Raw genomic sequence first — 25,525 nt, 5'->3', positions numbered from 1 at the left:
ACTGGTGGAAATTTTTCATCACCCACACACTGCTTCGCAGCACAGTCGCCATATGTCTGCAACTTTCCTCATTCTGCTCTTCTTCCCTGTTCCCCACACTCGCAAACTCCCCTAAGGACCAGGTTAGCTTCCGAATAGAGAAGGCTGGTTATTTGCTCACTCACTAAAGAAGATTCTTCAATCATCCAAACGATCCTAGAAAATCTTAATAATCCTTTTTAGCGTAACGTTTACACTAAGCGTAAGCGTGGATGTATATACACAGTAGTGTACCGTGAGGGATCATCAAGTATGCCATGAGAAATTTCACTTAACTCATTCACTCCCAGCCATTTTCACTGAAGCAACCCCCTTCGCTCCCGGCTGTCTTACTGGCTTTAGACTGATTATGCAAGGCCTACAGAATATTGTGTTCTATTGCTATAAAAACATGGAACCTACCAAAAGAAAGATTAAAGTTTCTTCTTTCATCAGGAAAAAAGTATAGTTCTATTTGTTTCCGTTTTGCAGCAGTTAGCATTAGAATATAGCTAAGTTTCATCATTATTTGCAAATCTGTTGAAAACAGTGGGGAAAGGAGCTTTTTGCAACATGGCCCTGGTTGATCTCTTATACTCTGCTGCCACCTGCTGGCCATTTTTGTAATAATTACAATTTCTTCAACCGTTCTCTGCAGTTGAGAGGCTGCATCAAAGCATTAAAAAAACCCATAAAAAAATTATAAATACATCTTTGGGATACTTAACGTAACATTTAAAATGGAACGTATTTGTACATTTTGGGGAGCAAATGAGTTAATTAGTCTGAAATTGTTACATTACTTACTACAAAATAGTTTTCTCTGGGTACTACAACATGATCACAAGCACTATAGACAAATAGATAATGGATGTATGGAAACATTTCGATAGCCTAATATCTCTTTTTCTTATTAGGGAAAGTTAGCTAGCTTGGTTACGCTATCCCTCTTTTGTCCAAACACTTAATGGCCGGCGTCCTTTTCCATGAGCTCATGCGCATGTGTGGACCAAGTTTTAGTTTCAAACGCTAATTCTACATAACTTCACCGAGACATTATGCTAGCTAGCTCAAGTTTCCAGGCAGTACCTCAATGGCTGTGTATGCGCTAGCTCACATTGACAACATCCGTGGCGTAGTCATAGACCAGCTTTGCCTTTAAATAACACCAGCATTGGTCCTCTCATTATTGTAAGCCACCCCCCTCCATTGTCAGCCCAACCGCGCGCCCCTTTTCTCCCCCTCCAGCCCTGTAAACTGTTTTGGCATTAGGGGAGCGATGCCCTCATTTACGGGACTCTTACAGCAGCCTCATGTTGCCTCCAGCCACAACAAAGTAAATAGACTGCGCTTTGAATGTGATTAGGGAGCCAGTTGACTTGGTTAAGTCGCATGAGCAACAACAGATCCCTCGGAACTCTGAGGCTCCATAAGATAACCTTCATCCGATTACACCGGCTGAGCAAAGTCCATTTGTCTATTACACGCACGACTTTTGAAAAATACATGATTTTTTTGCACGGAGAAAGCCAAGTTCTCTGCCTACCTGCTTTATGTTGACGCTTTTATTATGGTTTAAATTGTATGCACCGTCCCGATCTTTATGAAAGCATCGTATAACACTACAATGGCTCTCCGCCTGCCAAGGCTGAACATATTTTGTAGGCTTCCTTCGTCATCTACACACACTCCAAACGTATTGGAACAGTAAGAAATAAAAGCCACAATTTCGATCTCTTGGCTGAATTTCCTCTTTGGACACCAAACACAAATGTTTTCAGTCAATAGCAAAAATAAAAGAATCAGAGGTGAGTGCGGCTATGTCGATGCTCTTGGGAGAGGAAGATTTGAAATTGTTCTTTAAAGTGGAAGAAAAATGTATTGTTTGAATTTTGCTCCCAAAAATTTATAAAAAAATTATATTTTAAATATACGTTTTTTTTGTTTTGTTTTTTTATGCTAGACTCAGAAGGCTTTGATGCAGCCTCTGACCTGAAGAGGTCACTTAAAGCAATAATAGTTATGACAAAAATGGCCAGCAGGTGGCAGCAGAGTATAAAAGATCAACCAGGACCATGTTGCAAAAAAGCTATTTTCCCCAGTTTTCAACAGGTTTGTGAAATATACCGGTACCTTTTTTCCTGATGAAAGAACAGAACTCTAATCTTTCTTTTGGTAGGTTCCATGTTTTTATAGCAATAGAACACAATATTCTGTGTGCCTTGCTAAATCCGTTAAAATCCAGTAAAACAGCTGGGAGCGAAGGAGGTTGCTTCAGTGAAAATGGCTGGGAGTGAATGAGTTAAAGGGGAAGCTTGAAGTGAGGTGACATTCAAATATTGCTCCGTTTTCTTTTTCATTTGCAATAACAGTCAGTTAACTTAACGCTCATGTGTGGGCGTGGCTAAGGCAACAACACAGAACAATCCATTTTGGATACATTAGACCTTCTTCCGTATCTGGCAGATAAGGCTCCATGGACCCGTGAACTCAATCCTTCAGGTATTTTCTGGCATTCACATATCTCAACTGAGAAATATACAGTTTTAGTAATTAATGTTAGTATAGCTGACGTTCACGAAAAAAGATCCAGCAGAAACTCGGGCGGAGCTTAACGAGACCGTAAAACATGAAATGAACTTTACGCGACTGTGCAAAGTTGTACGTGTGCCTAAGTACAATATATAAAAAAAGACTCACCTCCCAAGCACAATTGTCCATTACATCCAGAGACCTCTCCACTGCCTCACAGACATCTTAATTTGAAGAGACTCGCCTCTCAGGCACAAGCCAGCGTTCAGTGTGAGTTTATCGGTTTAATTTACAATCGAATGACAGTTAAGAACGTTACTTAAAAAATGCCTGTAAAGTTATTAAATCTTTATAGTGGTGACAGATAGGCCTAAATCATATTCCCATCATTTCCTATGGGTAATTATAGTTGCAAACCACGAATCAATCAGATGAGCAATCGACAGGAACAGTCGATAATTTCGCATGAGGGCGAGGTTGCGAGGAGCCGGAGCTCGTACAGCACTCCAGGTAATGAACTGTCTGTGTGATATATGTACGCTGGTGCCGGTGGTGATGATGTGGGGGGTTCTAGTGGAGCAACACGGTAGTGCGATGGCAGCACTTCTGTGATTTCACTTACTTGGAGCACGCATACTGGACAAGTTGAACGTCTGTCGGCGTGGCGACGTTTCAAGCTACAGTGTGTACCTGAAGACTTGCCACTCAGGGGCCGCTAACACAAAAACGAAACAGAGGTTAGTCGCTGGCACGGTGGTGAGTGGTAAGAATATGTGACGCACAGTTCTGAGATGGCAGTAGTCCCCCTTCCAAAAAAAACAAAACAATATATATTTTTTTAAATAAAGCATACTGCATACAGTACATGCACAAGGACTATTCTTAGCTGACATGGGGCAAAAGGCCACCAGCCAATCACAGGGAACATACAGAGACGGACACCTATTCACACTCACATTTAACAACTGGGAGTGAGAACTGAAGCCAGGCAGCCTGCAAGAAAAGCATACCACTACAACATCAGTGATATAATAAATACAAGCCATATAAATAAAGTAAAATGAAAAAGTACAATGTAAAACAAAAATGAAATCTAGCTTTCTTGCAACATTGTAAGGTACTTGAAATACAAGGTCAACGTTTAAAATAATAGTAAACATTTATTATTACTATTATGTACTATTGAAAATACATCTATCCATTTTTCTGTGCTTATCTTAATTGGTAAAAATAAATAAATACATAAAAACATAATTTGAAGTAGAATTAAAAGAATAAAAAAAAATACAATAACAATATTTTAAAAATATTAAATATTTAACACATATTTAAAACCCATAGAAAATATGATACAAACAAGTAGAATAAACTACAAATGGAAACAAATAAATCGAGTTGTGCTGTTAAAGTTAAAGTGTTAACTCATTGATTAATCACAAAAAAATGATCGCATTAATCATGTATTAACGCATATTAATTACACTAGTCATTTTGACCGCAGATGATCCTTTAGCTTTAACGGATGATTACTTTAAAGGTAGCACAGGTTGTGTGTTGAGCAATAAACACAACTACATGCATTAAAGTAAAGCATTTAATAAATATGACATTCAGAGTACTTGTTCTATTCAAAGTATTGGGGTAATTTCCCCCCCATTTTTAATTATGCAAGTAATGAACTGATTAAAAAAGAGGAGGGTGAGTGCATACAGTGCATCAAAAAATGTGGAAGACATCCTCAGAAAGAATTAACACATAACAGGTGCTCTTCAAAGTTGCCTTTTTAATTTAAGTGATTAATCTGATTAAAAAATTTAATCGTTTGACAACTCTAAAACCGACATAAAAAAATAACCATAAGTGATAAAAAATAATACAAAGAGGACCAAAAAAATCTAAATAAAATAGCTTTGTATATTTTCAATAACACAATGCCACTGAAAATTTTTTGATTATTCTCAGTTGCACGAGATCAGCATTTTCTAAACTTTCTCAGTTCAACAAACAACTTACTACAGAGTACCCAAAGTTGTTAAAATAATAGATAAAAGTTTACAGCACTGAACATAACTGCTTGTAGTTGACCTACTGTACTTAGCGTTTTACTGTTTTCAAGATGGCTTCTGTGGGGAAAAAGAAATTAAAATAAAGCTGAGATGAGGGACGTTTTTATTTAAAAAAAAAAAAGAAGTTGTTTTTGTTTTGTTTAGAAATAGTGTTTTTGTTAATAATAATAATAATAATAATAATAATAATAATAATAATAATAATAATAATAATAATAATAATAATAAAGTTGTTTAAAACGTACTTTTGCAAATCCATTTGTGTCCTTGACAACAGAGTGGAAGCCTGAAAGAAGTTGGACTTCGTAATCCCAAAAGAAATAGTGTCCACTTGGACATGACACGAGAGCTCCAGTCTAAAGAGAAACTGGGCAGGTCTTGGACGCTCACAAGCCGCCCGAAGAGCGGACACGTCGTCTGAGCGTCCTCCCTTGCTGGATTGGACGGATGAGCGAACAACCACTCAAGTACACACCGCGAATCGTTACATCGCAATGTAGCCACTTTTTGGACTGATGATTTTGTTTACCGACAGGAGGTCCATGCTGGTTCCGTACCGGGAGATGCCTGCGACTTGCCGGGTCGAAGGAGCGCTGCTTTGAGGCTTCCGCGGGCTCACTCGTCCCGCTGAGCACATGGTACCGGAAAAATGACGACGACTACTCTCGCCATTGTCGCTTGTGTGCTCACTTTAATACACGGTAAGACAGATTCAAAATCAATAGAGCGTTAGGTACAGGCTGCGGAAATGACGTTATTATTATTAGCCAAATAACTTGTACTGTTGAATTATTTACTATTGTCACAAGACTTTTGCGCCAAAATATTTCATGCAAATCTCAGCCTCTTAAAGTATGTTCTAATGCAGTGTTTCGACCTCTAGTGAGCAAAGGCACATATTTTACACGAGGGGAAAAAACACACACACACACACGCACACACAAAACACATCAAACTGTCGCTGGCATTTATAGATTGCCTATTTTGTTGTTATAAAATACATTATTTGTTATAATTTTATCATTTTCAGATCTAGGAGTGAAATTGGATAATTGTTCACACACACCTGATGATCTCTCTAGCATGATTTATGCAAAACTTACCACTCAACTCAACATTTATTTCTAGAGCACTTAAAAAAATTTTTTTAAACAAATTGCTGTACATGATGATCAAACATCAAACACAATTAATAATAATAATAATAATATGATTTTCTAATTAAAATAGACTCCTTTGTGTATCTTTTTTTTTTTTTTTGGCCATCTGCTGTTCTTCCAGCGGCCAATTGGTGGTCTCAAGGTGAAGGTGTATGTAGTTTTGTTCAGACTCCCGAGAGACTTTGTCATTTGACATACAGGAGGGCCAGAGTTTCATTCATTCTCGCTTCACAGTTTTAACATGTTGTGTTGAATTGTTGGTATAGTAGACGAGAGAGAGAGAAACAAGGTTGAAGTCGCAAACGAACGGTATGAGGTAGCTGGGATGGCGAAATTGTATAAAATTGTAATCTTGCAATGACAGCGTGCATGACATAACTACGGCGCTAACAACTGACGGTTGAACGTAAACAAACAGTCGCAGTTTTCTAACGGCCGTCAGTTCATCTGTTTTGTTGGCGAGTAACAAATGCGCCGAAATTGTCCACCAAAAAAATAGCATAACTAAAATTAGCGCAAACATTTAAAAGAATAGCAAATGGCTTAAAAGGGTTAGCGGTCCAAATAAAGTAGAGCGTTAGCAGAGTTGTTGTAACGGGTGTACCTCAACATGGTATTATTAACCACGCCTGACCACACTTTCAATCAACACTTTTTCACATGGAAAAAAAAATACGCCAGTGATACACACAGCGGGTCAAATTGCAAGTTCAGGCAGGGTTTGCCTTTAGCCCTTGTTTGATTGTGACCCCCGAGGTCTTGACATCATGCCATCTGCTAATCGAAGCAGCAGGGGTAGCCATGGGGGGGCGCACAGTCATGGTGGGCATCCCAGCCAGATTACAGAAGGCTCAGATGTGCTAGCATGCATGGCGCCATTAGACAGACGGTGGTGTTTGGCCCGCTAATGACTTCCAGTGTGTCTCAACAACAACAAGAAAGCCATTACAAAGTTTGGAAGCGGAACAACATTGTGATCATTGGTGCGTCAAGTCGTATTTTCAATCCGAAAGGTCACAGTTGATGACTCAAGTTCTCTATGGTAGCAAATCTACTTGAACAAGACTCTCCAATTACAGTTTGTTATTAAGTTAACTGATAGGAAATGGGCTTTATCTGTAAAGCACCTTCGGCCGTAACAGAAACACTTATTCAACTACTCATTTTTGCATAATAGTCATGTGGATGAAAAGTAAACATTGGGGGTTCACTACTTCAGCTCTGTTGCTGATATAATAATAGCTCTAACTCCTTGTGTACTCTCTGACAATGAGAAGGACTGATAGAGTTAGTTATGTTACGTTCAGACCAACAGTGGGGGAGGCGGTTCCTGGGCTGCGATTGCTTTGTAGTCAATGGACTTCGCGTTGGGGGACGGGGGCGTGCCTGGCGGGGCGTTTGGGACGTTTCCGGCGAGCATTTAGCTACTTCGCTCATTTCGTCGTCGTTGGCTGAATTGAATTTTTGCCGCCATTGCGTTAGCGACAGCCAATCGGTGTCGAGATAGTCTATGTCACACAGGAAGCGGTTGTGTGCAGATTGTGTAGCATAGCAATGGAGGATAGCTTGATCGTCGCGGTTTGCAGGGACCCGGAACTGTACGACATGTCGATCTACGTGTACCGAAACCGGGCCAAAAAGGCGGTTGCTTGGAGGAAAAAGCGTGGAGGTCGGCTTATCTGATGAGTAAGTTTTTTTAATTGTCGAAGTGTGAAGCAAGCGAGCAATGCCACACTAAAGTTAACACCACCTACCGAAGCGGAAATCCCTCCTCTTCCTCTGTCGCGGCGCTGAGCGAAACAAATTCCGTTGAGAACCCTGAAAACAAACACGCGCGAGACCAGCGTAGCGTCACGATATTTTCGGTTCGGTCTGAACGTAGCATTAGTCATTAAAGCGAACTGTTTGTCCAGGCTGTGGTGGTGCCGACTCCGAGGAGCGCCTCATTAACTGGCTGCTAGGCGAGCACCGCTACAATCCGCTCATCCGCCCGGCGGTCAACCGGACCGAGAGGGTGACAGTGAAGCTGCAAGTGTCTCTGGCACAGCTCATCAGCGTAGTACGTATTGGTTAAAGTAGTACAAATATGTGGAAACCGTTTATAAATGTCATTCTCTGTTGTCGTTTCTAGAATGAACGGGAGCAGATCATGACCACCAATGTCTGGCTAACGCAGGTAAATACGATGAACAACCTTTAACTTGAATGCATCCGTGTCCAAGTGGAGCAAACCATTTCTAGACACTATTATTCTTCACTCACAATGAAGCTTGCCAATTGGAAAGTGCCACTTACCCTCCTTATCCCGTTTAGCACTGGGTGGACTACAGGCTATCGTGGGACCCCGCCAAGTACGAAGGAATTGACAAGCTGCGTATCCCCTCCAGACACGTCTGGTTGCCTGATGTCGTCCTGTATAACAAGTTAGTAGCACAAGAGACATATTACATTACAATTCATAGGTGTCGCATTAACAGAATACCTCAAGGATTAAAAACCATGGCCCGCTGGAGGTAGCATTTCCTTCCCAAAGTTCTGACATAAGATCAGTCAATTCTTTGTCTTCCCATAGTGCTGACGGGACCTACGAAGTGACAGTTTTCACCAACGTCATTGTGCTCTCCAATGGCAGCATTAACTGGCTTCCCCCCGCCATCTACAAGAGCGCCTGCAAGATTGAGGTGAAGCATTTCCCCTTCGACCAGCAAAACTGCACCCTCAAGTTCCGTTCGTGGACCTACGACCACACGGAGATTGACCTGATCTTGAAAACGGAAGTGGCCAGCATGGACGACTTCACACCCAGCGGCGAGTGGGACATCCTGGCGCTACCTGGCCGGCGGACGGTCAACCCGCTCGATGCCACCTACGTGGACGTCACGTATGACTTCATCATCAAGAGGAAGCCGCTTTTCTACACAATCAACCTGATCATTCCGTGCGTGCTGATAACTTCTCTAGCCATCCTGGTCTTCTACCTGCCCTCAGACTGCGGCGAAAAGATGACCCTTTGCATTTCCGTCCTGTTGGCACTCACCGTCTTCCTGCTCCTGATCTCCAAGATCGTCCCCCCGACCTCACTGGATGTGCCGCTGATCGGGAAGTACCTGATGTTCACTATGGTGCTGGTGACTTTCTCCATCATCACCAGCGTGTGTGTGCTCAACGTCCACCACCGCTCCCCCAGCACACACACCATGCCCCCCTGGGTCAAGGTCATCTTTCTGGTCAAACTGCCCACGCTGCTGTTCATGAGACGCCCTCACGATAACACTGCGCGTCTGAGGCTGCGACAACAGCGATACCTCCGATCGGGGAGGACAATTCTGGGTTTGGGTTGCCCCGTCGCATCCAAAACTGGTTTTCCCAAGGCGTCTTCCTCCTTGTTGCCTTCAGACTCTGCCTTCTCCACACCAGGACATAAAAACACAACCCCTCCTCTGGGCTTTAGCCGCACCGATAAGAAGGGCGATTTGAAGTCCACGGATTGCGTTCCTGGTCGTTTTGCCTTGACGCAGGACCTCCATCTTAGAAGCAATTCACACTTGGCTACCGACGTCCAAGAGGCGGTGAACGGGGTGCGCTTTGTCGCGGAGCACATGATGGTGGATGATGACGATCAAAGTGTACGTATAATGCTTTTAGTGATTGCGTTTCAAGGGGTTCGAAATATCAACCGTTCCCAGCTTCAGTACTGCTTGTGGAGGGTGAAGCAGCACAGCAAAGTCTCTTATGTAGAATAGTGAACAATGAATTAAACCTGCGTTTAGAACTATAGGAAACACAAGTCTGATTGTGTTCGGAAGATCTGAATCGTAGCATGGCGTGACATAACACATTGCAGTGTAACGTGCAGTTGCGTAGCAAGTTGAAGCACGGCAATTGTTGTTGATGTTTACAGTTACAGAAAATACACATCTGACAGGGTCTACCCGCGGTGTGGCCTAATGTAGCGCGACCTAACTTAGTGCATTGTAGCGTGACGTAATATAGTGTCGGGTAACTAGCATGGTGTAATGAATCACAGCAAATGATAGTTGGTGTAAACATACAAAGATTTTTCTCAAATGTTCAGGCTCTCATGTCTTAAATGCATGTATCGCTACAACTCTTTATCTTTAGTCGGGCCTTTACTATACCTTACGTTGAGCTGCTAGCCGCTAGCATCCTCCATTAGCATCAGCGAGTTGGATGTTTCTCTGCCAAGCTTACCTCCCTGCTTTCTCCAGTGTCAATCCAACAAGGAACCTCTAGAATCTTCAAGCACGCTGCTGTTCGCTATCAGCCGGTGGCCAACACTAGCAACACTTCCGCTAACATGGCACTTAGAAGGAACACAGCATTTGTTAGGCATTTTCGGTACTTGCGTTTAGAGCACAAAAATATGTGAAGAGGCGTGATAGGTGAGTTTTTTTGTGAATCGTTGAAATAGAAGTATAAGGGTGGCTTGTGTATCATTTTCAAGGTACACAATCCAGCAGTGGAAACTCCAATCTTATCAAAATCCACAGTGTGGCTAACGACACTAAACCAGCAAATCAAAAGCGGACATTGGGTGATTCATCATTGACGAATCAATAGGACAGGGGGGTCGAACCTGTGAGAAACAAGCGCTTCCAAAAACAACCAAGGATAGGATTGAAAATAGGGTGGAAGCAGCGGGGAAGCTTTATGGAGATCATAAAACTGTGATGATCCGGTCTCTATGATATACCGCATCTTCTTATTAGACCACCGGTTTGAGATCCAAATCACAATTTGTCATTAACCCTTCACCCCTTTGTTTGATTCCTGTTTGTGCTTGCAGGTGATAGAAGACTGGAAGTACGTGGCCATGGTGGTGGATCGCATGTTCCTGTGGATCTTCGTCATTGTATGTGTGGTGGGCACCCTGGGCCTGTTCCTCCAGCCCCTCTTCCAGAGTCAAGTGCCTCACCAAGACCAGCAGCCCACCTCTGAGATGCCTCGCATTTGATCAGTGCGAGTTTTTAGCATCTAATTTGGGGAAGGCGGCTTTGCAAATTTGCAGAACATCAGGGATTAAGGATTAAGTGATAAATGTGATCTGCTTTTTCTTTGGCTTTTTTTCCCCCATTACACTGCAAAAGAAGGAGCAGTCTCAATGAGGGGTGTTAAGAAAAGATGACAAATACAGTGGTGCCTTGATTTGCGAGTTTTTAATGCATTCCATGATCCAACTCGTAAATCAAAACACACGTATGCCAAATTATTTTTCTCCATTTAAATGAATGGAAATTACATTAATCCGTTCCAGACCCACGTTATGCTGTATCTGGTGTTTGCACCTTGGCCACCGGGGGCAGTATAATACAGCCAGAGACACAAAAAAAGTTTCCATGACTGACTCAAGGCTTTAATAATTGACTTTAAGGGAATGGAATGTTTCCTTAGCATTATTAAAGTGCTAGTCTACAGAGGTTATTTTTTTTAAATCAAAGTCAAAGCATGTGCTATTAATACAGAACATTTAAATAACAAGACAAAAATGTGTCTTACAACGACCCATTGCAGCGCTGTATGCTATCTACCTACTGTTTATATCGATGAGCCAATCTGTGGTCATTATGGGAAGGCGCCAACTGGTTTAGGCTTAAATGCGTCCCTGTCTTATTGACAGGAGTGATCATTTAGTTTAGTTGAAACGCTTGAAAAAAAAAAGATTTAATATTGCTTTTTTCATCTAACTGATAATGAGTATTTGTCACATGACTGTAAAAACACTTACGTTGGACAAAGTAAGTGTGAGTGGTTGCCACTATGTGTCAGTCCTGTGCTTAATCAAGGCCTACTGGGGTTATGACGCTCAACAGGAGTTTAGAAAATCAACTGATATATTACAAGGTCGTGTACAAAATGGTGTCCCTGCGAGTTGGATTAAATGTAAGAAATTGTAAATAAAGTCTTAATATATGCTGTATTGTTTTGCATTTTCACTTAATAGATGCCACGGATTAATTTATTGCACACTTAAACTCTGTCGCTAACCAAAACGGCAGCACCTGCTGATTATTCTGCAGGCTATGTATTATTATTTATTTGGATGCTAATTTGTCATTTAATTTGATTTAATATGACTATAAAACATTGTGATTTGATATGATAAAAAAACATGTTTTTTAAAAATAAAGGCCTTACCTTTTGAATTCTGTTTGGCATTATACATTTATCTTATCAGTGTCTCAATTAATAAATGTGTCATCCAGTCAAACAAATAAGAGTAGTCGGAAAAAATGCAAAGCAGTGCACGTCGGCGAAGATGCACTTTGAGCGAAGGAAGCTGCAAAACATAAATGAATAAAAACTTAAAGTAACCAAAAACATAGATTTATTGCAGAGCCCTAATCAAAAAAAAATTCAGCAGTCACTACACTACAGCCGAGCTCAAATAGAGCACACACACACACACACACACCGCTCATTAAATGGTGCTGAGTGTGTTCATTAAGAGATTCTGCAGACTGTCGCCCATTTTGCCAAAGCCTCATCACGAGATAGCAATCAGCCTTCATGTTAACTATCCCCTCCTCCCCTTATTTTTTTCCCCCAAATGGACTTTAATCCCAGTTTCTTTTTGGGGGGGGGTTAAGATAACTGCATCCTGCCTGCCGGTTTCGCCATCAGATGGGCAAAGAGTTGTAAATATCATGTCAGCATGCATGGTGTCATTAGCTGCTGGGGGGAGATTAATTTTATTATACGCTTTACTAGACTTGACTTTTAAATGAGTTTTTTTTTTTTTTGTATCTGTGTGATGGATGGGACAGGATGGACACAATTAGCCACCATACAGACGAGGCTAAAACAAAGCAAAACGTCACAAAACATTTTTATAATAGAGTAATATTTTCTGAAGGGTGCGGCGTTAATAGTGAAGTTCCCGTATGGCACCTCCCCCATTTCATGTCAGCGGAGGCCTCTCTAAATTTATCTGCCGGACTGCTCGTTCGTCTGACTGAAGGACAGCATGGAAAATCATTCTGGCAGGAGGAAAAGCGAAGCATTTATTTGAGGGGAAAGGAAGGTGAAAAACACAATAGCAGGCATATTTCTAAAAAGAATCCTCACAAAACTCTGACATTGAGTCACTAGAAACTTGACGTTACTCACGTCACGTATTTTCCACTAATTGTTGTTTGCTATTATGTTGCTAAATTGACTTTTTAAATGGGTATGGTCTTAAATTTCTCCCCTACTTAATTCATTTATTGCCATTGACGGCTATAGACGTCAAAAATTCATTTGAACTATTTATATTCATTTAACATTTTACATACAAGAGTATGACAACCTAGAAAAAAATTATTGTACATTTAAAACAGATATAAAAATTGTGATTAATCGTGAGTTAACTAGTGAAGTCATGTGCTTAATTATGATAAAAAAATGTAATCGCCTGACGCCACACATTTTTTAATAATCTTTTCTTTAGAAAAAAATAAATAATTTTTAATTGTAATTTTTTTAATCTTTTTTTTTTTTAGAAAAAAGAAAAGATTAAAAATTAGGGGCATCAGGCAATTACATTTTTTAATCGTAATTAATCGCATGACTTTACTAGTTAACTCACGATTAATCACCATTTTTAAATCTGTTCTAATACATTTTTTAATAGGTTTTCATACTCTTGTTAACAAAAGTGGGGAAAAAGTGTTAAACTAATAGAAATAATTCAAATGATTTTTTTACGTCTATAGCCGTCAATGGCAGTGAATGAGTTAATTGAGGCCTGCCTTAATTAATTGCTGGTTTGACCAAATCAACGCATCTTCCTAAGTAGTGTTAAAAAATAATAACAAAAGTAATTTTCCACGTTTGTAAATCCTCAAATAGAGACCTCCTGACTTGCTTCAATTATTCACCTGGATACATTGTCCACTTGGAAAAAAAAAACGCCTTACCCCAAATACACACCACCTCTTTTCCTCTTAAAGAAGTCAATGTTTTCTTAAAGCTGTGCTCTTAAAATCACTTCCATTTAAATAGAATAGGTGTAATTTTTTGTGCGATTTTCCTGATGTTCTGGCCTTGATTCAAATGGATACTGACTATGCAGTTGAGAAACCAAATCTTAATTTATGAGTTCAAAGAAAATATCTCGCACTTGAAGTGAATTTGACCTCAGTGGCTGTTGTGATGACAACAAGGCCTGCAACTGATGAGTTCAATTCCTTCAACTAGATTTTGTTAATGAATCTAAATATGTACCCGTATATTATAAATAGTGTACTTATTATAAAAGGAAGTCAACCTTGTCACAGCAGCTTCTTATAGGTTGCCGTGGCGATCAACCCGCTGTCAGAGGCTGGCTCAGCCCGCCACCCTCCCTACCGCTCGCTCTCCTTCCCTCTCTGCATCCTTTCACTCTTCCTTTTCCTCACTTTCCCCGAGCCTCCAACCAGCCAGCGCAGCCTTCATCCAGCAGCCAGGAAAATGGAAAGCACTTTTTGCCTCCTTTTGGCCTCCACCTGTTCCATGTTTTTGATGCATCTTCATGGTGAGTCGGACTGCTCCCTTCCTGTGAGTTAACAGTGGAAACACTACTGTTTAAATTAATTATGTATAGATTAATGCATGCTTTAGACCTGCAGCATAACTTCATTTTTGTGACATTTGTATGTGTATATATATATATATAAATACATAAAAAAGAGAATGCAGTCATTTAGTGGTTCAGTGCATGTATTAAAAAAAAATCTCTATATTACATTATTATTTAAGTATTTTTGTATTTATTTATATAATTCTAGACATTTTTTATTTATGATTTTTTATAACACATCACAAATTTTTTATATATGCTTTGTATGACCTAAATCTGCTCTGACTTTTTTATTTTTTATTTATCATGTATATTTTCTTACTTTGATACATTTTTTGAACAAATATTTATTCAAGAAATATTTTTTTGAAATATATTTTTAAACATTTTAATATCTGCAACCACAACCTGCATTATATATTATTTTATTGACTATTTATTATATATATATTTGTTTTATTGATAACATTTTTTTAATAAATATTATTTATTAAAAAAAAAAAGTAAGAAATATTTTTGACAAATATATTTTTATATCTGCAACCACAACGTGCATCTTGTCTTTACGTATTTTGTTAAGGTCAGTTTGTTTCCCCCATGCCTCTATCCCTCTATCTATCCCTCCATCTAACTATCCATCCAACCATCCTTCCATTTTTTATCTATCTATCTATCTATCTATCTATCTATCTATCTATCTATCTATCTATCTATCTATCTATCTATCTATCTATCTATCTATCTATCTATCTATCTCTCTCTCTCTCTATCTATCTATCTATCTATCTATCTATCTATCTATCTATCTATCTATCTATCTATCTATCTATCTATCAGGAGCGGGATGTTCAGAAGGTGAGCACAAGCTCTTCTCGGTCATCTTCTCCAAGTACAACCAGTTCATTCGACCGGTGGAGAACGTATCGGAGCCGGTCATCGTTCAGTTTGAGGTCTCCATGTCCCAGCTGGTCAAAGTGGTGAGTAGCTCGCTTGTCTGTACGTTATGTCTATACTTGGCCGCAATTTACGGAGGGGCTCCTTCAAACCTTCATCACTCTGCTTAATGAATATGTAGTCATGACTGATGGTCTACGGTGCACGGTGGCGGCGTGACAATTTGAGGCTTGGATTAAATTTATGTTGATCAGAGTGGCAGCAGGTGACTGCACGAGCAGTGTTGTAGGTGGGACGCTACAAATTGTTAGCCTATTAGCATAATTGCCTGAGTGGCTTTTAATTTACCAATCATGTTTTTTTCTTTATGTCTGTGTAGATTGTCAGTTATGCGGATATGAGGGCGGAATCAAGGCAACTAGATGCTTCTTATTTGTTGATATTGTTGTGTGTTTTATTTTTTATTTTTTTAAATTCTATATTATATATTGTTTTTCATTTTGGCTTTATATTTGGGGAAAGGCATTGATATTTTTCAAGTCCAAGACGCTTACAGTGATTAATTGAGGCATTGTGTTTATGTTTATTAGAACAGAGGCCAATATTTGACGGAGGAAAAATGCAGGCGATTATTTAGTAAGGGGTGATTATATTTTTCGAGTGGATGACACAGCTGAAGCACGGGTATCTATGAGAGGGAGGACAATATTTGAGGACCATACGCTTAAACATTTTTGCATTTTTTTAAACGGGTATTACTAACTCATTCACTGCCATTGACGGTTATAAACGTCAAAAAAATCATTTTAATTTTTCTATTAGTTTTAAAAAAAAAAATCCACTTTTGTTAACACGAGTATGAAAACCTAGATTTTTTTATTGCACATTTAGAACAGATATAAAATGTGTGGTTAACTATCGAAGTGATGTGATTAATGACGCTAAAACTTTTAATTGCCTGACGCCCATAATTTTTAATAATCATCTTGTCAGGCGATTACAATTTTTATTTTAATTAATCGCATGACTTCACTAGTTAACTCACAATTAATCACACATTTTATATCTGTTCTAAATGTACAATAAAGATTTGTACAATAAAGATTTTTTTTCCCCTAGGTTTTCATACTCTTGTTAACAAAAGTGGGGAAAAAAATGTTAAACTAATAGTTCAAATGAATTTTTGACGTTTATAGACGTCAATGGCAGTGAATGAGTTAAGTGCGTGCTTCCTTGGACTAACTGTACTATTTTCCTATTTATATCAGCCTTTAGCGCCTTTCTGTGGTATTTTAGGGCATTTCAGAAAGAGCACATAAAACACTAAAGTGAGTTTTTCAGCAAATACTGAAGAATAGCTTCCAAGAAAAAACACAAATAGGTGATCTTATGAATGTGAATATTTGGGGGATCACAGTCCATTGTTATTTCATTTCAATATGTCCTGTTTAAAACAATAAAAAAAAACATCTAGTTAAATTCGCCTGTAGTGCCCAGAATGCTGGGAGCACGCAAGCGTCAAGGGGGACGCTTGCCCGTGACAACATTGTCGCTAAAATATTCAAGTGAGTCTTGTCCTAAAATCTTCTCTACTGCTCTGCCGCCAGGATGAAGTCAACCAGATCATGGAGACCAACCTGTGGCTGAGACACGTAAGTTCAAGTGGACCTTCAAGCAAAAGGACGTCCCGTACGGATCCTTCCCTCTGCCACAGTGCACGCCTGTAGAAAGCCGGCAGTTTGAATTATTTATGTGTGTACGGTACGAGGGGCAGCTTTTAAGCGCATTGATGCCTTGCAGTCCTTGTCCTTAAAACCACGATAAGCATCACAACTTGAGGCCCATGTCCAGATAAGCAGAGGAAACAAATTGATTTGATTTTAAATTAAGAGTGACGGTTGTTCTTTAAATGCATCCACCATGTCCTGGCTAATTATTTGAATTAGCACGAGAAAGCTGCATAACTGTAGCTGAAGTCGTACAATTCAGAATTTGACCACAAGTTTAGGGAAAAACACGGCAATAAAATCGCATGAGACCTCAGTTCAGTGAGTATCAATTCTGCACACGTGGCTTTGTGAATTGTGCAGTTCCTATGATTAAAAAAAATCCATTATTTCCTATGAGAAAATTTCCTATTTTCCTATAGTTTTTCATATTCACATTATTTCATAGGGCTTAAAAAAAGGCCATTATTTCCTATAACTTAAAAAAAAATTACATTGCTTCCTATAACAAATTCTGTTATTTCTAATGACTTAAACTTTTTTTTTTTTAAATCAATTATTCCCATGACTTTAAAAAAAGTGTATTGCTTCATATAACATAACAAAAATCTGTTATTTCCAATGACTTAAAACAAAACATTTGGGGTGATTTCCATGATTTTCTATGACTTTTTTTTTTAAATTCTATATCATATAATCTTTCTCTATAATTAGCTACATTTTTATTTACATTAGCTCCAACGATTTTTAAAATTCACATTACTTCCTATGGATTTTTATTTCATTATTTTCAAATGAGAAAATGTGTTAGAAACTATATTTTATTTCCATAATTTCCTATGCAAAACAATAATTAATTAATTAAAAATAAATAAATGAATAAATAAATAAAAATGACTTTTATTTACATTATTTTCTAAGGAGAAAAAAACATTGTTGATTTTGAAGATTTTTTTTCTCAAAATTATATCTATTTCAATGATTTTATTTTCAGTTCTATTTTGAATACTGTATTTTGTATGAGCACAATCTGGATGACTAAAGGTGGACCAGAGATGTTGAAAAATTAGTGATGAAGCTTTGTAAAAATTTTTGATACTGTTCTCAGTGGATTGCATAGGTGACCCTCATGAAGCGTCCTGTGTCATTGTGTACACATTGACGATACACTTAAAGAGGTCCCATATGGTTCCTCAGGTCCAAAACGTCACATATTTCACTCCTTTGTTTTTCTGAAAACACTTTCATTCATACCTAAAATAGAGCAGAGAGTACCCCCCCTGCCCCCCCCCCCCCCCGCCCTCAAATTTAATTAAGTGCAAGTTTTACAGCACTCACTGGCTGCCTCTCTATTGTCGCTTCAAGGCTCTTGCAAGGACTGCCAACAGCAAAAAGGCCTGTTAAGCACATTTTACTTCCTTCTGTGCTAACTGAATAACTTGTCTCTTTTTTTATTTTTATTGTTTCTATAGGGAATGGGGGTGTGGGTGTGAGGGGGCGGATGGGTTTAAAAATCAAGGCGTGTGAATTCTATGTTATGTTTCATCTTAGGTTATATGGTGCAATTTATGATGTCTTTTTGTATTAACTTTTATCTTGCAGCAGGCACTAAAATCTTTATGTTTCTATCGACCACTGAGCCACCAAATGGTCTTGATTTGTCACTTGCTCGGAAGGAAAATTTACATGAAAATGACTTTCAGGTTGCACTATAGGAGTCCTTATATGATACCATCTGTCTTAAGTTATTGTTCAGGCATTTTTTTTGGGGGGGGGGGGGGGGTTATGTGGTCCTAAATTCCCAAATACCTATGACTGATGTCGAATGCAATTTGTTATGTTTTAGATCTGGAATGACTACAAACTCAAGTGGAATCCAAAAGATTTCGGAGGTGTCGAGTTCATACGGGTGCCATCCAACAGGATATGGAAGCCTGATATTGTGCTGTACAATAAGTGAGTGTTCTTTGTGCGAGAATTTTTAAGGATAGGCTCATCGACAATAACAAGCTGCCCTTGTTACTGCATACATTTTTGATTGTCTGATAGAAATACTGTATGCACTATTGTTTTTAGGGTGTTTGACTGTTTTCTGTTCGCTCGTAACAGGATTATGCAAAAACTTATTTTCCCCTTGTCATTAAAAAATCATGAGGACAAGCGCTATGGAGGGCTGTTGGGGACTAAATGAAGAAAAAATAAACAAAATAGGGAAGCGGTCAGAAATGAATTGGATGAAGTTCGCATTTTCGGTATACTTTTGGACAGTGAAGGGAAAATGAAGCTTCATGAACCATTTATGATATATTCTTTTTTACTATAAAAAATATTGTAAAAAAAATATTGCAAGTGGTTCATAAGCTTCATTATCCTATCACTTCTTTTGGAGGACAGAGTTCCGTTTGTTGAACTCATTCCCTCCCAGCCATTTTCACTGAAGCAACCCCCTTTCGCTCCCGGCTGTTTTACTGGATTTTGACTGATTTTGCAAGGCCCACAGAATATTGTGTTCTATTGCTATAAAAACATGGAATCTACCAAAATAAAGATTATAGTCTCTTCTTTGATCAGGGAAAAAAGTATATTTGTATCTGTTTCTGTTCTGCAGCAATTAGCATTAGAATATTAAGTTTCATCATTATTAAAACCTTTTTAAAACACTGGGAAAAATAGCTTTTTGCAACATGGCCCTGGTTGATCTCTTATACTCTGCTGCCACCCGCTGGCCGTTTTTTGTAATAACTACCATTGCTTTAGGCGACCTCTTCATGTTAGAGGTTGCATCAAAGCCTTCAGTATGCTTAAGCATAAACAAACAAGAAATATTTATAAATATGTTTTTGGGACCATGGCAATATTTAAAACAGAGCGTTATTTGGGAGCAAATGAATTAAAAAGGACTAAATGCGAACACACCTGAGAACTAAAAGATGGTTGATCCATCCTGCCCGTTTCACTCCGCAGTGCGGTCGGAGACTTCCAGGTCGATGATAAGACAAAAGCTCTGCTGCGGTACAACGGCGAGGTCACGTGGATCCCTCCGGCCATCTTCAAGAGCTCGTGCAAGATCGACGTCACCTACTTCCCCTTCGACTATCAGAACTGCACCATGAAGTTCGGCTCTTGGACCTACGACAAGGCCAAGATCGACCTGGCGCTGATTGGCTCCACCATCAACCTCAAGGACTTCTGGGAGAGCGGCGAGTGGATGATCATCGACGCGCCCGGTTACAAGCACGACATCAAGTACAACTGCTGCGAGGAGATCTACACGGACATCACGTACTCGCTGTACATCCGCCGCCTGCCGCTCTTCTACACCGTCAACATGATCATCCCCTGCCTGCTCATCTCCTTCCTCACCGTGCTCGTCTTCTACCTGCCGTCCGACTGCGGCGAGAAGGTCACGCTGTGCATCTCCGTGCTGCTCTCCCTGACCGTCTTCCTCCTGGTCATCACCGAGACCATCCCCTCCACCTCGCTGGTGATTCCGCTGATCGGCGAGTACCTCCTTTTCACCATGATTTTCGTCACGCTCTCCATCGTCATCACCGTGTTCGTGCTCAACGTCCACTACCGCACGCCCAAGACGCACACCATGCCGCGGTGGGTGCGCGGCGTCTTCCTGGGACTGCTGCCCAAAGTCATGTTCATGACCCGACCGGAGAGGGACCCAGAGAAGACGAACGACGCCGTTCAGATGACCCACCAGAGGCCGTGCGGCGCTCACGCCTCGGGTTCCCAACACAGGGCTCAGGTTCTGGCCTCCAGCGTGGTGTCCAGCCTGACCAACCGCCAGAGGCTCCCAAACAACACGGAGCTCTCCAATCTCAACAACTTGAACGTAAAGCAGCTGGCCAAAAGCGCCGGGTCGGGCTCGCTGTGCTGCGAGGGGCGCTGCAACAGCTGCTGGCACCAAAGGGCCGGGAAACTGCCAGCGGAGTCCGGAGGAGGCGGCGGCGGCGGCGGCGGCGGCGGCTTGGGCTGCTTAGGGGTCCTGACTGGAGGGGGCGTGCCCGGAGCAGGGAGTCAGTGCTCCAGCTCCGAGTCTCTGGATGCGGGAGTCTTGACCCTGCTGCCGTTCTCCCCTGAGATCAGGGAGGCCATTGAGAGCGTCAAATACATCGCGGAGAACATGAGAATGCAGAATGAGGCCAAGGAGGTGAGAATTCACTAACGCAGGCTACACACGTACCCAGGATCTGGCCCAGATTGAACATTTTCCTCAGGTGTTTCTTAACGGTTATCCTGAGTGATTAACCTGAAAGACTGGATGAGTTCCAGTGTAGTTATCTTACTAATAAAACTAGTAATGTCTACACTTTTACAGAAGCCATAAAACTGTTTTTAATGAAGAAACCTTCACTGTCACCAGTCTCAAATGGGCATCAGGCTCCGAAATGCTGACACAACAACCATTTTGTGTTTGTTTTCCAGAAAAAAAGACGACCCAAATTGAACAGGCTAAAGCATGGTACAGTACAAAGTTAGTTTAGATCATGAAAACTAACAAGAAAGCTACAATTTAAAAAACGATTTTAACGAAATTAAATACAAACTAAAATGCTTTTTAAAAATCAAAAACTAACTGAAACGAATTAACAGAAACTAACTATAATTATAGCGAACATGTCCTTAGTTTTAGTCTTTGCTAATTTAATGCATGAGCCTTTGGGGATGATTTTAAATGTGATTTTAACTAGATTTATTTTGATATTAACCGGAATAAGGACGCCTGAAAATGTGACGTCATATAGCAGCAGCTAATAGGAAAGCACCTTCAGGTGACGTCGCTCCGAGGCAGCAAAACCGATGATCGTTCACGGCACATTAGTCGCAAAATCATATTTTTATGTTAATCCTGTGCAATATTTACCATGCAAATCCTTGTGGTGTGTTCAACACTGAGGTGGGGCGAGCCAGACTACGTGATTGGGACGTCAAATGGAGAAATAGCCAATCAGGAAGCTTTCGTTGTTGTTGTTGTACACAAAAAGAGGAGCCACTGGTTGTGTTGAGTGACTTACTTGAGCTAGCAATTAGCGTAGCTTGTGCGATTTCTTCTTCTACTAGGTTACTACTCTTCTTCTTCTTCTTTTTTCTTTACCCCTCAGTGTAGACGCCCCTTGGCACAGTATTGCTTCACACAAGTCTTGATACTGTGACAGACATTCAGTTAGAAGAAGAGACTCGTTCGTGATGTCAGCAAAGATGGGATGGTTACTGTAATAACGGACATATATGAAATATATACGTGAAGTTTGCCATTATTTTTGTTTAGCCGTCTTCAATCTTGTTAATGGAACGAGATGTGTGATGTTAGGATAAAAAAATAATAATTATTGTAATAACAATCAAACAACAAATTTAACCTTTACGTTTCTCTTTGCTAAAGGTAATACTGCTTAAGTTGGTTGTACAAGGAATTTTATTTAAAAAAAGTGAGCTTTTCAAAAAGCCTCCGTGGAAGACAGGAGCGTCGTGTGTCTTTATTGTAAGTACCTTGCGTTCATTCACTGCTTTGTCATTGTCGCTCATCTCGCAGGTTCAGGACGATTGGAAATACGTCGCCATGGTGATCGACCGCATCTTCCTGTGGGTTTTTGTCCTGGTCTGCATCCTAGGAACCGCCGGCCTTTTCCTCCAGCCTCTTCTCCTTGGGGAAGACATATGAAAACCATAGAGCGTTATTATTATCTTCACAATTCAGACTGCCATAATGCACAGATTTTTAGGACATTTGAAAAGACAAGACGCAAATGTTAGCAATTTCACATATGAAACCATAAGGCTTTGAAATTGGTTTTCACAACATAAGCGGCAACCTGAACAACACATGATGAAGGAGCGACACTATATGGTGATATGGTGGTACTACAACAATTTGCCTGCAACAGGTTTGTCCAAAAATGTGCATCTCCCCCAGCTGAAGCCTATCCCAGATGACTTTTGGGTGAGAGGCAGAGTACACCCTGGACTTATCGTCACCCAGTCACAGGGTATATCTAGACAAACACTTTTATTCACACCTTGGAAGGTAACACAATGTGCTTTACATAATTAAAAGTACAGCATAACGAAAGACAAAAAAAAAAAGTATCTTACTAATAATATTAGGACCTCAACTATGTGGGGAAAGGGGGGGGGGGTAATTTTTTAAACCATAATTTAATAGCATTCACACTTAGGACTGCCTGTCCTCCGCTAATTGACCCGAGTCCGCAGACCTCATAGCGCTATATTCCATGAGCATTTCTTCAAGGTATTCAGATCCAAACCAAATGTAAAGGTCTTCAATGAAGCTACAACCTACATTTTGGTTGTACGGAGGGCCTACGCTGAGATTCAAACCCAGAACCTCCGAAATGTGTTGCTGATGTGCCAATAACTAGTGCACTGCGAAGCTCAATTAAGGGACATCATAAATGGACCAAAAATGATATAAGGCCTTAAGCTTTGGGATCTTAAGATGCCAAAATGATAAATAAAGGCTGTAAACACTGATTCTATAGACCAGTTTGACTTCCTCTTTCTATTGGTGAATAAATCAGCGGTGGGATGATGCATTTGGGGCTGAGGGTCCCATTTAAAAGAAGCTCCATTTATCACCCACAACCCCCTCCTCCTCGGAGCAATGTCATTTGATTGGACAATCAATAATGAGAGCCCGCGACAAAGAATCTCCTCACTTTGACGTAAAAAGGTAACTCTGATATTTTAACACAAACATTTAGACAGATCATAGAGGAAAACTGGGGCATATATTCTTTGTTCCCTATGAACAATGACTAATATTACAACATTTTACTGAGTCACTCACAGTCGAAATAATAGAAGATTTTTCTACATTTGTGTCTGCATGGCTACATGACATTATACTATACTGCTCAAAGTGGGCACAGCAAATATAATTGGAATAAAAGCATTAACTCGTGATCTGTTAACACTTAAATTATTTTATATATATTAATTAAAAATATTTAATTATTACTCTGTTTTTCTCAAGTACAATATTACAGACTGCTCTTTTCCTTTAAAACAAAAACACGGATAAATGGGGAAAGATCTGAGATACGAGTGGCATGGTCACATAACGAATTAAAATTGTATCTCAAGGCAACAATTTAGACAAAGACTGTACGTAAAAAAATAATAATGAAGATTTGATCACCGAGATTGTGCCTAATCTGGAATAAAATGATGACATCCAATGAGCCCTTTGTATAGCATGTACAAAATAATGCTGCTCTTTAAACTGGATGAGCCAATTAAAAAGGGAAGGAGTTGTGGTTTGTGGGTCCAGGGGTGCAAAACAAAACATATGGAGCAAAAACCTTCAAGTGTAGCATTACGAGCAATTTCGATAGTGGTGATAACTCAAGACACTTTTAAACATATATGAGTTATTATCGTCAATAGTTAGAAGAGAGTACTAAATATTGTGATTGTGCGTACCAGGGCAGCTTGTAGGACTCGGTCCTCAGGTGAGCTGCGCCCTTGCGCCTCATAACAAAATCATCCAGAAGAGGGCGTTGTCGAGTGGCGGGATTGGCTGATCTCTGTGCAGCCTGGACAGCCTTTGCATGATGTCCCTTGTAGGACGGATTGGTTGTCATGCTGGTCGCAAAAACAAGGGTATTCCCACCATTGGTACTGGGTGGCAAATCGCTTCCTGGACGCCATTCGTCCCGCCGTGAGCCACGGAGAGTTTCACCTTGGGATTGCCCGAGAAGGTCGTTCTGCGGCATCCAGTCCACAAGCAGCGTATTGTTGCCCAGAGTGGAAGGTTTTGCAGCTTTATAGCGCCCGGTGACCTTCTTGGGGGAGCTTGGCGAAAGCCGGCGCGATCTTATCGGCTATTATCCGCAGGGAGTTGGCTCACTATAGTCCCCAAAGACTGTGCTCTCCAGAACTCTGTACAAACCCCTCCAGATGTTTGGGTAGAGGTTCTGCAGGCTTACACTGGAAGCCTCCTATGTAGATGACGTTGGACATGGTGGGGCGAGGAAACTCAAAGACAAAATCTGCTCTCATGAGGTCACAGGTCTGCTCTTTGTATAAATTCATCATAGCTCACCTCTGGGCCAAATAAGTGGTTGCAAAAAAAGCCTGATATTGGGGTAAGATGAAAAATGTATGCACAACCTCCCCCAAAGGCGAAGCACACAAGATGGTTGACCCTCTGAAGAAAAGTCATCTTATCAGACAGTCCAGAGCACGTATTCCTCAAAGTGTGATTGATGAGAAATCTTGTGAACATTTGCTCTGCTTTTCCCTCTTCTGGAATGCTGAATTGTCTCAGCCAGATCAGATCTGTTTTCACTTAGCTTTTGCTTGTACTTGGAGCTTGAGTGTTATTTTCAAGTAACTGCTTTGCGCGCGGCTGAATTGTAAACGTATGTCCGTCTCACAGTTTAGAGGTTCAAGGTTGGAATTTAGGCACTGTGGGATTTCTCCAGGTATTCCCCGTCTCCTCCCACATGCATGCTAGGTTCATTTCAGTCTCTGAGTCAGGGATGTGTGATAAATGTGCAGCCATACTGGTTGCTCTCAGCAGACATTCTCAAC

The 25,525-nt window shown here is 40.3% G+C and overlaps 2 protein-coding genes and 1 pseudogene across 2 annotated transcripts in view; 2 read left to right on the top strand and 1 right to left on the bottom strand.

The window, feature by feature from the left end:
• Positions 1-11,918, top strand: part of chrnb4 (cholinergic receptor, nicotinic, beta 4 (neuronal)) — a 54,134-nt gene extending 42,216 nt beyond the window's left edge. Inside the window, exons 4-10 of the mRNA XM_086070555.1 lie at positions 4,894-5,083; positions 5,152-5,317; positions 7,690-7,835; positions 7,908-7,952; positions 8,090-8,199; positions 8,349-9,402; positions 10,584-11,918. Coding sequence (XP_085926681.1) covers positions 5,266-5,317; positions 7,690-7,835; positions 7,908-7,952; positions 8,090-8,199; positions 8,349-9,402; positions 10,584-10,751 — 1,575 coding nt within the window. The 5' untranslated portion in view covers positions 4,894-5,083; positions 5,152-5,265 and the 3' untranslated portion in view covers positions 10,752-11,918. The remainder of the gene's footprint in view (positions 1-4,893; positions 5,084-5,151; positions 5,318-7,689; positions 7,836-7,907; positions 7,953-8,089; positions 8,200-8,348; positions 9,403-10,583) is intronic.
• A 2,241-nt stretch (positions 11,919-14,159) lies between these two features.
• On the top strand, positions 14,160-23,041 carry chrna3 (cholinergic receptor, nicotinic, alpha 3). Its single transcript, XM_086071874.1, has 6 exons — positions 14,160-14,291; positions 15,174-15,313; positions 16,838-16,882; positions 18,804-18,913; positions 19,922-21,119; positions 22,503-23,041. The coding sequence occupies exons 1-6, from the start codon at positions 14,228-14,230 to the stop codon at positions 22,629-22,631; spliced, it is 1,686 nt and encodes a 561-aa protein (XP_085928000.1). The 5' UTR covers positions 14,160-14,227; the 3' UTR covers positions 22,632-23,041.
• On the bottom strand, positions 22,764-25,443 carry LOC147176891 (UDP-glucuronosyltransferase 2A2 pseudogene; annotated as a pseudogene).
• Between the last annotated feature and the right edge of the window lie 82 nt (positions 25,444-25,525).

Source organism: Leptonotus elevatus, chromosome 3, assembly GCF_054856555.1.
Source record: "Leptonotus elevatus isolate MCC_2025b chromosome 3, RoL_Lele_1.0, whole genome shotgun sequence".
Classification (NCBI taxonomy): domain Eukaryota; kingdom Metazoa; phylum Chordata; class Actinopteri; order Syngnathiformes; family Syngnathidae; genus Leptonotus; species Leptonotus elevatus.
This window is presented reverse-complemented; position numbering and strand designations above follow the sequence as displayed.

Bases quoted from the DNA above. Each gene is read 5' to 3' on its own strand.
- chrna3 (XM_086071874.1), top strand. From the start codon at position 14,228: ATGGAAAGCACTTTTTGCCTCCTTTTGGCCTCCACCTGTTCCATGTTT. The intron at 14,292-15,173 runs GTGAGTCGGACT...TCTATCTATCAG, and splicing joins GTTTTTGATGCATCTTCATG to GAGCGGGATGTTCAGAAGGT. The intron at 15,314-16,837 runs GTGAGTAGCTCG...CTCTGCCGCCAG, and splicing joins TGTCCCAGCTGGTCAAAGTG to GATGAAGTCAACCAGATCAT.